Consider the following 14,123-nt stretch of genomic DNA (forward strand, 5'->3'; position numbering starts at 1 on the left):
TAAAATACCTTTCATGTGTAAAGGTTGAAGACACCTCACCTTGGCATAATAGGAAGAAGATGACAAAATATTGTGAAGAGGGCAATGAGAAAGATTTCTCTCAAATCATGCCAAATTTGAGGGTTCACTCAATTCAATTTGAGGGATTTACTCAAATGGAACCCAATTGAATGGCAATCATAAGGTTAGCTTAGTTCCCGTTTCAGTCAAGAAAAGCCGATTGGGTGGAATAATTCACTTACATTTGAGTCAAAAGAATCCATTTCAAATCCTTGTGAAAATCCTATACTCAAGTCAATACCAATTGGAGAAGAAAATTTTAATGGAATTTCCTTTTATGTGTGGATCCAATCTCTTGCCAAGTGGGTTCCCCTCTAAAATAAATGCATTTGAAAGGAAGCCACTCAAGGATTGGCTTTCCTTTCATGCATTTGAATGAGTTGGGCGGACCCTTCAAATGAACCCAACTCATTATAAAAGGGGAGAGGAGATGAGGAGAACGGACCCCTTTGAAAGAGGTGAGCATGTTATTTTACAAAAAAACAGATGATCAAAAAATAAGAAAAAGGAAGGAGGAGATAGGAAATTTGAAAAAAAAAAAAAGAGTCTACCTCCGACGTTGCTGCTAAAGTTTCCAGAGAATAAGAGACAGGTTGCACCAACATCAAGGGAAGAAGAATCAAAATTTCAGCTCCTCAATCATTAAAGCTTTGAAACCGTTACAGTTCCGTGCCACGTCAATTAAAGGATTCCGGCCTTTGGGTTGTTGTAATCAAAGCTTCATCAATTTACTACAACCAAAAGAAAAAGAAAATTTTCCTATCTTGTGTGCGCACAATTGATCGTTGCAAGTTCTTTCTACAACTACAAGTTGTCAAGTTTTTCATATTGTGTCCGTAACAAGCTACAAGTACAAGTTCGGGTTGTGTTCATGACAAGAAAATCAGAGGGTTTCCTTTGCAAAAAAAAAAAAAGAGTTTGTATCCCACTTACATTTCTACATTTCAAAAAAAAACTAAATTTCTTTGATTTGTCTTCATTAATTTTTGTGCTCCAAATTTAGCACAAAATTTGTATAGACAATTGTATATTTATAGTTATTGTATTTTTATTTGACGTATATTGTATTTTTATAATAAATTTATTTTCAATAATTGTGTATTTTTTCTATAAATTTTCAATAGTTATTGGAGATTAAACATTTGTTATTTATTAGAGATTAGACTATTAATTTAGTTGAAATTAGGAGCGTTCAAGGATTGGTTCAGTTAGGTTGCAAGTTGTTTCGCCAACCAAATCGACATGATCAAGTTGGGAGTTTGTTACCCGAAACCGATTAACATTAGTGAAAATCCACCAACTCAAATTGTATCTATTTGGGTCTATTTTCAGTTTGGTTTATTTGTTTAAAAGATTTAAACATAAAAAATAAATTTAAATTTAATAAATCACAATGGTATTATTAAAAAATTAAATTTATAATATAAAATATTTTAGACTAAGACATGTAGGAATTTTTCTAGTTTCCCACTTTCCCATATTAAAAAATTATATTTAAAATAATATATATATGTCGAGTAGGTTCAGTTTTGGTTGATTTACAAATGGCCAAACCAAAACTAACCTAACTTGGTTAGGTTGGAAAGATGTTGAACCAAAGCCGAACGGAAATACTAGAAAACTGACCAACTCAAATCGAGTTCGATCGGATTAGTTATTAAAAATTTAGAATATAAAACTATTATATACTCTTTATGTATTTCTATTGTTTAGCTTTCATTTAACAAAGCTCATGCATTGTATGGGTCCCCACTAGTGTGTATATATATGTATGTATGTATGTATGTATGTATGTATATCAAATATGTGTTAACATGCTACTCTGGTATAGTGCACATATCATAACTTTTATAAAACATAAGCTCAACTTTGAAATAATACAATTACAAACATGTACAATATAAATACAAGGTTTCTATGATGTTGAAAAAAATGGTATCAAAATGTTGATAAATACCACTTCATTGGTCACCACCTTTATGATATCGGTTGATGGTCGGTCACAACTCACACGAATTTTAGATATCATATCTTTCTAGTATTATAGTCCAATTCTTAGAAATATTACATACAGGATTTTGCATCTTGAATCTCCTACATAGAATTTCTTTCCACATCCCTACCCACAAGACACTATTGGGAACATCTCCCCAAGAATAATAAAAGAGATATTATCAATGAATACCATGATAAGGCAGATATTCTCCCCATGAATGATAGGGATGTGAGTAAGAAATCCATTTGGACCATACATATTTGTATAGGCACTACTACGAAATTGAGCCACATATGCATAAGCTACTCTAGGTTCCAATCTGGTTGCACTCGGGCTAGTCGTAAACCTTAACCCACACTTAACCATACCAATTGCTTATCTTGAAAAAATTTAGTCCAAAGTTCAAAAGTAAGGATTTTTTTTTTTTTTTTTTGCCATAAGGATCAATTAGAGTCAGGGTTTTGATTCTTCGACTAGAGTTGGATTCAAACTTTACTATCCTGGTTCATCCACCATGGAGTCATGGATACAAATTGGGTTGGATCAGTATTGGTTGAACACCACAGGGTCGGGTTGTGTTGAGAAAAGTACATGTTATTGGGTTGGGTTTAGGTGTGCACATCGGAAGATCAAGTTAGAGTGAAGATGCCAAACTTGACCCGTTGAGACTTGAGATACCTACATATAGGGGTGTCAATGGTATTCAAAAATCTGATTTCAAAATTGAGATTCAACATAATTGAATACTTAATTCGATCGATTACTTAATTTTTATACATAATATATAAAATATTAAAATGTTTTATATAATTTATATATAATAATTAAATTATATAGATAATTTATATAAATAAAAATATATTTTATGTATCTATTAATTACCTAAAATAATTAATTAGTCAAATTTGAATCAAGTCAAAGATTCTAATATTTAATAAAATTTGAATTTGAATATTAATTTTCAATAAGCGAATATTGAATCAAATACGGATATCATAATTTGTAATTAGATTCAAATTCAAATATTGCATGATTTGGTTCGATACTAAACTCGATTCGGATATTGATTGGGTTAGAACATAATTGTGATATCACCATTGGTTCACCTTGTTGCTCAGGCCTTATCTATGGAAGTGTGGATTGGGTTAGTGGAAATGGATGGTAGAAGAGATATTTGATGATTTTTTTTTTGGTAAGGAGACAATAGTATTAAAACAAAGGAGATTACAAAGAAGGTGGAGAGTCCACCCAATTTGCTAGCCAAAGGGGAATCACTTCAGTATAAGTCCTTTTTTTGCAAGATTGTGAGCTAGCAAATTGCTCTCCCTCCTAGAGAAAACAAAAGAACAATCTAAGTCTTTACATTTGTCCAAAATACCTTTACAAATAACAAATGCATCAAAAGCTCCAGTAATATTCTTAGAAACCAAAGCTTGCACTAGAGTTTTGTTGTCGCTTTCAACCACAAAAGGGCCCCTATTGATTACCTTTGTTAACTTAACACCTTGGAGACAAGCGTAAGATTCTACTTGGAGAGATGTAGCATCTGACGAAGGGCCAAAATTAATGGCTTCATAGCATCAAAAATGGTTTTTGGCAACCACTCCAAAACCTGCCTTGCCCTCACTTAAAAAGGTGCCATCCACATTGAATTTCAAAACATTTGGCTCTGGGGCTACCATAAAAAAACTGACATTTCTTCTTTAGGCACTTGCAAAGTACCTGGCCATTTTTTCAGCGAAGTCTTCATCCTCTCCTTCCAAGCCCTATTTAGAGACAAAAGAGATATATTCGGGTTAGGCACTTCATTGTCAAAAATAAATGTATTTTTGTTTTTCCAAATTGTCCATAGCACTAAGGCTGAGTAGTTTAGGAGCTCTTCTTTCCTATCCTTCAACTTATTGCAGTCTCCTATCTAACCTGAGAACCATCTATTAAATTCGTTTGGAGCCATATCCGAATTATACCCAAACAGATAGCCAAACCAGATAGCCTTAGCATGGTTACATTTGAAAAGAGCATGCATTATTGATTCCGACCCCTTTGCACAGATTGAACAGATTATGGATTGAGTCAGGTTCCTTCTGGCTAAATTAGTTTTGACAACTATTGCATTCCACAAACATGTTCAGATGAAATGTTTAATCTTGGGATCTATTTTTAATTTCCATTGATCCTTCCAATTTGCTATGTTTTGGAAATTGACTCTAGGAGATGCTTGCTCTACAGATGGGGATTCTGACCTTTCCCCGCTTGCTAGAAAATATGTTGATTTTATAGTAAAAGTCGCAAATGAGCTTCCCTTCTAGACTGATCTGTCTTCCCAAATACCCGAGGTTAGGGGGATTTTTTTTTTTAATTTGGTTTTCCATTTCTTTTGTGAAGCATTCCCTTGAGTGACTAAGTTCCAACATCTTCTCTCCTGGTCTATTAGATCCTTGACCTAGATAGGGCCATTGTTTCCAGGTTTTGGGCCCATTAGTCTGAAGTCTGGCAAGTCCTTTAGCCAAGGGTCATCCAGTATTTTAAACTTTTCTCATGAATTAACTTCCCAAAAAGCCCCCTTTTTTCTAAGATTTCCTTACCAGCTAGGAGACTTTTCCATCCCCAACCTCTGTGTGGTAAATTGTCATTTATGAAGTTTTTTTCTTTTTAAGTATCTAGCTTGTATCACTTTACACCACAGATTTTTCTCTTTTGTGAAGAGTCTCCATGCCTGTTTTGCCATGAGGGCCTTGTTGAAACAATGTGGATCTTTAAAACCCAACCCACCATCATTTTTATTCTTGCTTATAATACCCCAGTTAACCCAATTGATTTTCTTCTTTTCTTGGGACCCCCACCAAAATTTCCTTTGGGCTTTTGCCATATCATCACAATTGGATTTTAGAATAAAAAAACAAGACATGGTGTAGTTTGATATGGCTGCAACAACATATTTTAGAAGAACCTATTTACATCCATTTGACAGGAGCAGCTCATGCCATTTGGAAGTTTTGGATTAAATCCTCCTTATCAATTGGTTGAAAAGCTCTTTCTTTGATCTTCCAACTTCTGTCGGTAAACCTAGATATATTCTAGGGTGGTCCACCTTTTTTATTTTTAGTCTTCTAGCCATAATCTTTTTGGGTGTAGATTTTTACTTTTACTTGCTCACCAGAAGACTTTTTAACACTCCTTGTTTCTTCAGAGATTGTTTTATGCAAAATAAGGTAATATAGGTATGATGAGAGAGCTTAAGACATACAAAAATAAATAAAGGGGTGATTCCCCTTTCAGGATGAAATGTTCTACCCGGAGCAACATTTATCAGAACTTGCATTCCATAATTTGATACGACACTCTTAATATGCATTCCATGATCCACGGAACACCATTTGATGATGTTATTTATGACATGAGTGCAAAGGTACGATGTCATATTTGTAATTTTAATTAAAGTCGGGGCTTTTCAGTTCTCGAGTCAAACCCTACGCTATCACATATAAAAGGAAACAATCGCGGTATATTGTAGTTCCTTCTCTGTCTCTGCTTACTCTTTCCCGCTTGATTACCGTTTGCAGGTGGTTTTGGGTTTTGAGAGCAAGAGGAAGGAATGGCGGCTGTGGAATCGGTTCAGTGCTTTGGGCGCAAGAAGACCGCTGTTGCAGTGACCTACTGCAAGCGGGGTAGAGGCCTCATCAAGATCAATGGCTGCCCGATCGAACTTGTTGAGCCGGAGATTCTCCGTTACAAGGCTTATGAGCCAATCCTCCTTTTGGGTCGTCATCGATTTTCGGGGGTTGACATGAGGATTAGGGTTCGTGGAGGAGGTCATACTTCACAGATATATGCCATCCGTCAAAGCATTGCTAAAGCGCTTGTGGCTTACTATCAGAAGTATGTCGATGAACAATCGAAGAAAGAGATCAAGGACATACTCGTCCGGTACGACAGGACCCTGCTCGTGGCCGATCCAAGACGCTGCGAGCCTAAAAAGTTTGGTGGACGAGGTGCCCGTGCTCGCTTCCAGAAATCTTACCGTTGAAAGGAGGAGAAAAAAGTTCGAAATGGAGAGGTGTTTCTCTTTTTCTGTTTTTGTTTTATGTATAATTTTTTAGTTATAATTGGAAGAAAGGATACCAAAGTCGGTTATTGTTTTCGGGAGATCTGGACACACTTTAATATTTCCTATGCTGAGTGTGTTGGTTTTTTTGTTAGACATCTTTACGATTTTTCCCTGCTGAATGATGAAATTAGGCCCCCGGATTTAAATAGTAACTGCATTTGTTTTCCATTATAAGTTTCATACCGGGGTTTACATTTTAGTTCCTACGATTCTACTCTTTCATTTGTTTGTTGTCTTGCTAGTTTGTCATCCAATCTTACATTTTTTTAGTTGTTTAAATTGATTGGGTTCACAATTTCCGGTAGTGGCTTAGGCTTCTAAGAGATTTAACATATTTAGTTGTTGTTTTTAGTTAGGGATCTTTACGGTATTTTATCTAGGTGCCATAGTAATCTGTAATCAACAATTATCTATAACTAATAATTACCATATTCCCCTTGAAATAAATGAAGTATAAATCTCATATCAAAACATGGAAAACCAACATGTTTATGAGAATAAAACGAAGCAATAAAAGAAAAGATAGAAAATATATGGGGGTGGGCTACTAGAACAGAAACAAATCATATCTGTTGGTTTTGAAGAAAATTATCTTTTAGATTTAGGAGGTTACTATGTGAATAGCAACTTGCAGTCTAGGACTAGGTAGATTGCAATATTGGTGATCATAATCTGCGTGGCAGTTGGGTGCATTCAGCAAATCCGGTGTGAGTTTTATGTTGTTCTTCATAGCTCACTGCCTATGTTCTGTTATTTCAAGATATCCCAATAACTCTTGAATACAGAGTATTAATGCATATGAAACTGATACTGTAAGTTGGTAACGTATAGCTTCTACCTTCTAGAGGAGTTAATTTTTGGTGCTGCTGATTGTTACATTATCACTGACAAAGGAGTTAGAATTCAGAATACAACATGTATTAAGAATCTGGTTTGGCAAGATAAGAAAACAGGGTCTTGGGGACATGTCTGAGGATATAATGTTGTTTCCTTTGCTACTAATTAAAATCCGATTCCAAAAATGGTATTCATCTTGTACTTTAGCTGTTCATTTATGTCAAATAAAACACAAATAAGCTGGGAGATAAAAAGGAAATGATATATAGAATTGTCCTCAGGTCTCAGACGACCTCATATGCTTGGGACTAGGCTTAGATGATATTAACAATGATGAGGAAGTGCCTTTTTATGCAGATGTGTCGTATTGTTATTCTAACAGATGGTCCATATATAGTTAACAGCTAACTGCTTGACAGATTTGCAATTTAATGGCAGAATAGGAAAATCCTTGCTAGGTTATGGTTGAAGATCTAAAGTTTGTTTGTCTTGGGTTATATTGAAGTTCTCTGGAGGGCAACTTTCTTAAACTATCCCTACTGTTTAGCCAATTGACAAATCTGAAGTCCCAAAGCTCTCTAGGTTTATTAATATGTTTTTTCGCTGCTGGAAGATGGTTCCTAAAACACATCTTCAATTGGAAATCTTTCGCCTCCACCCAAAGGATTTACCCACATCTGCCCAGGTCTGAAGTTTCAGATTGTTCCTGTTTAGGCAATCCTGTTCCCTTAAGAGAAACCATAATAAGACTATAGTTCTCTCTGAAATTAGGGAAGTGAGGAGAAGAGCTTTGAAACAGGGAAAGAGACAAAGAGGTTAATGAATCATTTGCTGGCGAAGAAGAAAGAGTTGAAGCGGTCGAGAATTGCCATTTGCCTTGTGGGTGGGGCGAGTAGGTCCGAACTCATGGGTTGGACCATGACTCCTTTGTCTCTCCTCAAGGACGCACCCAAGCTAGCTTTGGTTAGAATCTTTGAGCCCAAGAAGAGTTCCTTGCTTCTACATAGTAAATCACGTATCTTGTGACATTGGCAAAACGATGATCAATACCCTCGATCGAAGCCAAAGCAAAAATGATCTTCTGTTTCCCATTGACGTTCATGTTCAGAACACAAAGAATGTGTTGGGAAATCCACATTTGCAACAGGAGACATGGTTGTGGCTTCCTCAATGTTCTTTTTTTCTTATCTGATAGCATGCAGCAAATCTGAAGGAGGAGAGCAGATTACCATGTATTTTGTGCCCCCAAGAAATCTCTGTTCATCTTCTCCGCTTTATGCAGCACTGAACCAGTGGCGGCAACCCCTCTCCTCTTCAATCTCACTTACTCTCCCCTTTGTAACTCTCTCTCTCTCTCTCTCTCTCCCCCTTCCCCTTCCCTTGTATCGTCATCACCGCTGCAACTCGCTGTGGCATGAATTTGGTTTTCCCTCTTTGCAAGTTACTACAGGGTGTATGTGAGCCTGGAATGATGCTGTGAGGGCCATAATTTTCAAGGCGCCAAGGCGAGGCTAGGCGCGATCATGGGGCGCCTAGCCCTTGCCTAGGCGATGGAATTCAAAAATAAGGCTTGCCAATGGATTTCTACCTCTTTTGAACTAGTTATTTTGGTTTTTTGTGTTCTGCACTTACATTTGTGCTTGTATTTCTTGCAGTGTTGCTTCAAGTAGGCAAAACAATATATTAGACTTGCAACTTACAAGTTAGATGTTAGAATTTGAAAGAACTATAGGGGGCGGAGCCCCAATTTTAGATCAAGAATAATAGGGAACAAATACTAAAATAAAAGAAGAAAATGAAAAAGAAAAGTAGGGGGCGGAGCCCCTGTTTTAGATCCAGAAAAGCTGGTGAAAAAATATTAAAATAAAAGAAACATGAAGAAGAAAAGAATGGGCAGAGCCCCTGTTTTAGAAACCAATGATGAGAACAAAAAAAAGCTGAAAAATGTAAGAAATTAAGAACAAACGAAGGGGGCGGAGCCCCTGTTCTAGACCCAGAAAATCTGGTGAAAAAATACTAAAATAAAAGTTGGTAGCAAGCTGTTCCTCCTACAAGGGAAGGGCAGTGACTAGCTGGATCCCCCCTCTTGGTTCTTTGAAGCTGAATTTTGATGAGAGTAGCTAGGGTAACCCGGGTCCCTCTGGGATGGGAAGTGTACTGAGGAATGAGGCTGGAGAGGTTGTCTTAATCTACTCTGGCCCTTTAGGAGTTGGGAACTCTATCCGGGCAGAACTGCTAGCTGCAATACAAGGAATACTTCTTGCAAAAGAAGTGGGCGTGGAGCAGTTTCTGATTGAAGCAGACTCTAAGACAGTGGTAGACTGGTTAAATAATCCGGAGGATGTCACTTGGGGTTACAAAAATGAGTTAAAAAAATTCAAATGGCTGACAAGAAATATGTCTATAACAGTACAATGGGTTGGGAGATCAGCTAATGCTTTTGCTAATGTCTTGGCAAAACAAGGGATAAATAGGAAAACATTGTTCTGGGCACAATTGTAACTATTGTTTTAATTTCAACATTCATGTTTTCTCTGTTGTAGTTTGTGTATTTGTGGTTTGGAGAGGCTGCTCCTCACGCCTGTAATGGGATCTTGTATCTATTCATTATTTTAATGGAATTGATGTTATTTGTCAAAAATAAATAAATAAATAAATAAATAAAAGAAGGGGTGGAGCCCCTGTTCTGCCCCTGTTTCAGACACTAATAATGAGAAAAAAAAAGCTGAAAACATGCAGGAAATTTAAGAACAAAAGAAGGGGGCGGAGCCCCTGTTTTAGTCCAATAAAATGATTCAAAGAACTTGGAGAAAAGATACAAAAAGGAAGAGGAGAAAAATGGGGCATAACCACTGTTTTAAACCAGGAAACAGAGAACAAAACTAAGAAGAAGAAGAAATTAGCTTAGTAAGGGTAGTTTAAGAAATTTGCCCTTCCCTTGATTGTTTTCATCAAGTCCTTTTAGAAAAATCATCTGTTAAGTTTCAATGTAAAATTTATACTTTTAGGACTTCTCAAAAACAATATAGCTTTAGGCATCGATGAAGCTCCATGTTTTTTGCCTCTCCTTGAATTTGTGATGTAAAAGCAATGGGGGAAACTTTTATGCAAGGGATATAGAAATGAGAATGCAGTTCTTCATTCCCATCCATTGGGATTGTGGAAGGGACAACGTTATATCCACGTAGGTCATCATAAACTCATCATCCGATTTTCACACGTCTTGGATTAAAGTGTATATGACTAGTACATTCTTGTGCTGTTTGAACTCTATATTTGTGGTGTTTGTTTCCCACTGAACTTGTGCATCTTCTTTTTAGCATAGGTATATGCTTATTACTTTCTTTTGAGCCCAGGGTGCTACTATGATTATGATCTATAATATGGTATGTAGATCATATGACAACCATATATACACATCGTTGGAACCCACATGACATTGGTGAAAAAATGTTCCATGTCAACCTCAGAAAACCTTGTAGGTTTTTTCTTTTGAATGTTAGTTTGTTTGGAATGCTCTTATTCAGTTATGTAATATGAAAACATTACATTTTCAGTCAATCATTAGCGTCAAAACCCAAATGAATAGAAGGCAACAAAAAATATGATGAACATTTTAAAGCCCATGGTTGATTAACATGGTTGCCTGGTTAGGTTGTCGCTAATTGTTGCCCTTCTATAAAAAGTGGGCAGCAGTATACGAGCTTTGCGGACCAGGCACCAACAGTCAACAGAAGGCCCAAAACAAAATTAGTATACGAACACAACTCAATGAAGAACATTTTAGAGTGCGTTATATGATTGATCTTTCAAGTTTCAAGGGAGAAATGAGAAAATAAAAGGTTTGACCACCTGTGTGTTTGGTTCTTGATACATGCTCAGCCATTTGATTTGTAATTGTTAGTGGTGGAATAGCCAACCGGTTAGTATAAGTGTAACCATCTTACTCGGATACTCTCCTTGGGCAAACGGCGACATGAATGAAAGGACTCTCAACTCCTTAAACGGTAATCAAAGTGACGTCTGGTGCTACACATGGTCGTTTCAAGGTATGGAATTGGAAGCACAAAATACGGTTGACTGCCGGCATTGAGCTCTAATTGCTGAAAACTTGTATCTCTAGAATGATAGTCCAACGCTTGACGTCTTGTGTTAAGGGGCCTAACGGCTGTAATGGCTTAAACTGAAAAGCTTATTGCTTTGTCTTTTAACGAATAAGTTTTTAAGCATGTTGGCGGGTTTCTTAATGGTTGTGGTTGAAGTTGGGTTTTGTACTATGCCCTTCAATATTTTGCTATTTAATTATTTTATCTACTAAAAAACCAGCAATAAGTCATTTCAACAACTTCAGCTGTTATCAAATGGCCTCTTAAGGCATATTCATCAAAATTAACGGGAGTAGTTTTGATTGGTCAAACTACCATAATTTTAACAATAGATAAGGCATTTAGCCGAACCCATATATTTGGAATAAGGCTTCGATCGGGCCTGGGTTTCTTAACTGGGCCCATTCAAATTTTAACGAAATCCTTACCCAAGCCCGCCCAAGGTACACCTGCTGGTTTTTCATATCTTTTCTTTTATTATAAAAAAGGGTTGCCTTGTAGGGGCCATAATGGCAAAATTCTGGAAGCTGTCGCAAGAAAAATCGGTGCCTCTACTGTGTGGATGGCAACGTGTGGATAGAGGGGAATTCAAAGATAGTTATGGATTGCCTGAATAGTCAAGTCATTCTCAGATACCATGGAGAACACATGGGAACAATGAGGAGTGCGCGAGGCTAGTTGAAGAAGGATCCATACCAACCAGTTTTACTCACGTTGAACCAACCTGCTGACCGGTTGGCCAATTTGGGCTAGTCGGGAGATATCAATCTAGTTGATCATTTCCCCCCGGGCTACTGCTACTTGTATTCTTGTATGTCGGATGTCTGGGAATCCGACATATATCTGTGGTATAGTCGACCCTATTTACAACTCTCAACTGCACTTGTTATATGATAGTTTTCATCATGATATCAAGTTAATACCAAAGCCCACAAAAGGCAAGGGTATGGAGGTGAAAATTTGAGAGTACACAATAATCAGTGGGATAACTGCATAAACAACTAAAGAAGTTGTGTTCCTTCAGCATTACCCAACCCGATTTTAGAATGAAGCGAAAGATTTCCTCGGTTTTAGAACATAGAATCAGCTTCAGTAGATGGAGAACATGAATTGTTTCCATCAAGGACTATTTAGAACTTTTAGTTTTCCATATAGCCTCGTCACAAGTTACCAACCATATGTGAATGGTTACACGATCCTGTTCTGCCTTTCCACCCTGTTTAGTGTCATATCCATTGTTAGAATATTCATAAATTTTCCAGAAATTTAGAAATTAGCATTAAACTCCGTCTTCTCTACCTTTTTGCTTCCTATGGTTCAGGTTTTATTAACTTTCAATAGAAAGAGAAGGTTGACTAAGTTTGGAGAAACAATTAGCTCAGACAGTACAACGTTAACCAATGCCCTACATGTTCTGCAGGAATAATAGTTTCCTCCCTAGATTTTAATTGGTAATAGGTTCTCTAACAGTAGTGTTGGTTCTAAAACATAATTCTATTTAATGTAGGAAGTGTTGCTGACTGATGGTTCGCAGAAGCATAATTTCTAGCTGATACAAGCCAATGTTTTAAGACGTGGTGTGATGCAAAGTGTTCCACTACCTGAAAAATGAGGTTCAGAATGCAGGAGGAATAACCCTCCTCAAGAGGAAGATGAGGAGGGAAGGAAGAAGAGTTTTGTTCTTCTTCTTCTGTACTGGATTCCCCTAAATTGCCATTTAAGGGGTGGGAAGCACTTGCAAGATTATCACCTAGTGTATTTTGACTCCCACATAAAGGTTATTCTGCATGGATGTTGTTTGAGTTTGCTTAGTTATTTAACTGGATGTCCTTTGAATACTTAAACAAGGAGCTTTCAGTGAACAAGGATGACAAATAGGGATGGACAAGTAGGCAACTTGCTGTCCACCAAGGAATGACAGAAATTAGAAGGAAAGAGAAGAGAGAGTAGATGACAAAGAGATAGATCATTTAGAAGAGGAACTACAGAGAGAGGGGGGGGGGGGTAAGAGAATATTTACTGACAGTGACCCGATAGACTGGTAAAATTAAACAAACCAAAAGAAACTCCAAGATAGACTGGAAGTTTTATAAAAACTCAAATACCTTAGCATACCAATGCCCCAGCAGTAAGATGGTCGTAACTCTCTAAAAACGTATCAAATTTTACAAGGTATTGATCTCAGTGGTAGATAACTGGATAAGTCATCTGGTAACACCAAAAGCAAGCAAAACAATTAAGTTTTGAGTCTTTAAAAAAGGTTAAAAGAAAAAGTAAATAGCTTGTACCTTCAACTTTTCAAAATTATAAATTCTCTAATATCACTCTTTAAAGTTTAAACTACTTCCCTTTAAGATTATTAAACATATTCCTAGGATACGAACAAAATAAATAATAATTAAAAAACTCAAATTGACCAAAATTTTAATCATCCAAAAATTATGAATTTGCCACTAATGCAGGAGTATGGCGAAATTTGGTGTCTTCTTCCATGGTTCCTTTCTCTTTTTCCACATTTATATTACTAAGACAGTATCCTTTGTATATATGCTGCACCAATTAATGTATGACCTGATAAAATGGAAAATATAATCATCCTTTACTAGAAACCTAGTGTCTTTCAGCTTAGCTATCTAACAAGTAAACCTTGAAGAGTTGAATGCATGAAAGCAAGTGTAATTAACAATCATCTGCTTCCACTTTTTAAAATTCCATATGTTGCCATTAGTGTGATAAAAAATCAGAGATAGAACTCAATCCTTGTCATTTGGCAATGATACCTGAGAGGATCTCTCTCAAGATTAACCAATTGCCAAATGCCAACTCTTCATATCAGAAATACACTGTATAGTCCCCTCTTGATTGTTCCAATTGTGCATGACCATGTTCCAATATGTTGTATACATCCAAAGCTTTCCATGTAAATAATCAGTCCTATAATAAATGAATTAACATGATTTCTAAACAATTCATGCATATACAAAACAATGGAACATCTAACCAGTATAACCAAAAC

At 36.6% G+C, this 14,123-nt stretch overlaps 1 protein-coding gene and 1 long non-coding RNA gene across 2 annotated transcripts; one reads left to right on the forward strand and one right to left on the reverse strand.

The window, feature by feature from the left end:
* The first annotated feature begins 5,569 nt into the window (after window positions 1-5,569).
* Window positions 5,570-6,316, forward strand: LOC148877198 (small ribosomal subunit protein uS9-like). Its single transcript, XM_088982763.1, has one exon. It carries the CDS (start codon window positions 5,652-5,654, stop codon window positions 6,081-6,083), a length of 432 nt encoding a protein of 143 aa, XP_088838889.1. The 5' UTR covers window positions 5,570-5,651; the 3' UTR covers window positions 6,084-6,316.
* A 5,683-nt stretch (window positions 6,317-11,999) lies between these two features.
* Window positions 12,000-13,317, reverse strand: LOC148877199 (uncharacterized). The gene is made up of 2 exons (XR_016112465.1): window positions 13,213-13,317; window positions 12,000-12,323 (listed from the first exon to the last, which is right to left on the reverse strand). It is a non-coding gene; the product is annotated as an uncharacterized LOC148877199 (long non-coding RNA).
* Between the last annotated feature and the right edge of the window lie 806 nt (window positions 13,318-14,123).

The sequence above is a fragment of the Nelumbo lutea genome, chromosome 1, assembly GCF_056320005.1.
Source record: "Nelumbo lutea isolate HS-2025 chromosome 1, American lotus-T2T, whole genome shotgun sequence".
NCBI lineage: Eukaryota > Viridiplantae > Streptophyta > Magnoliopsida > Proteales > Nelumbonaceae > Nelumbo > Nelumbo lutea.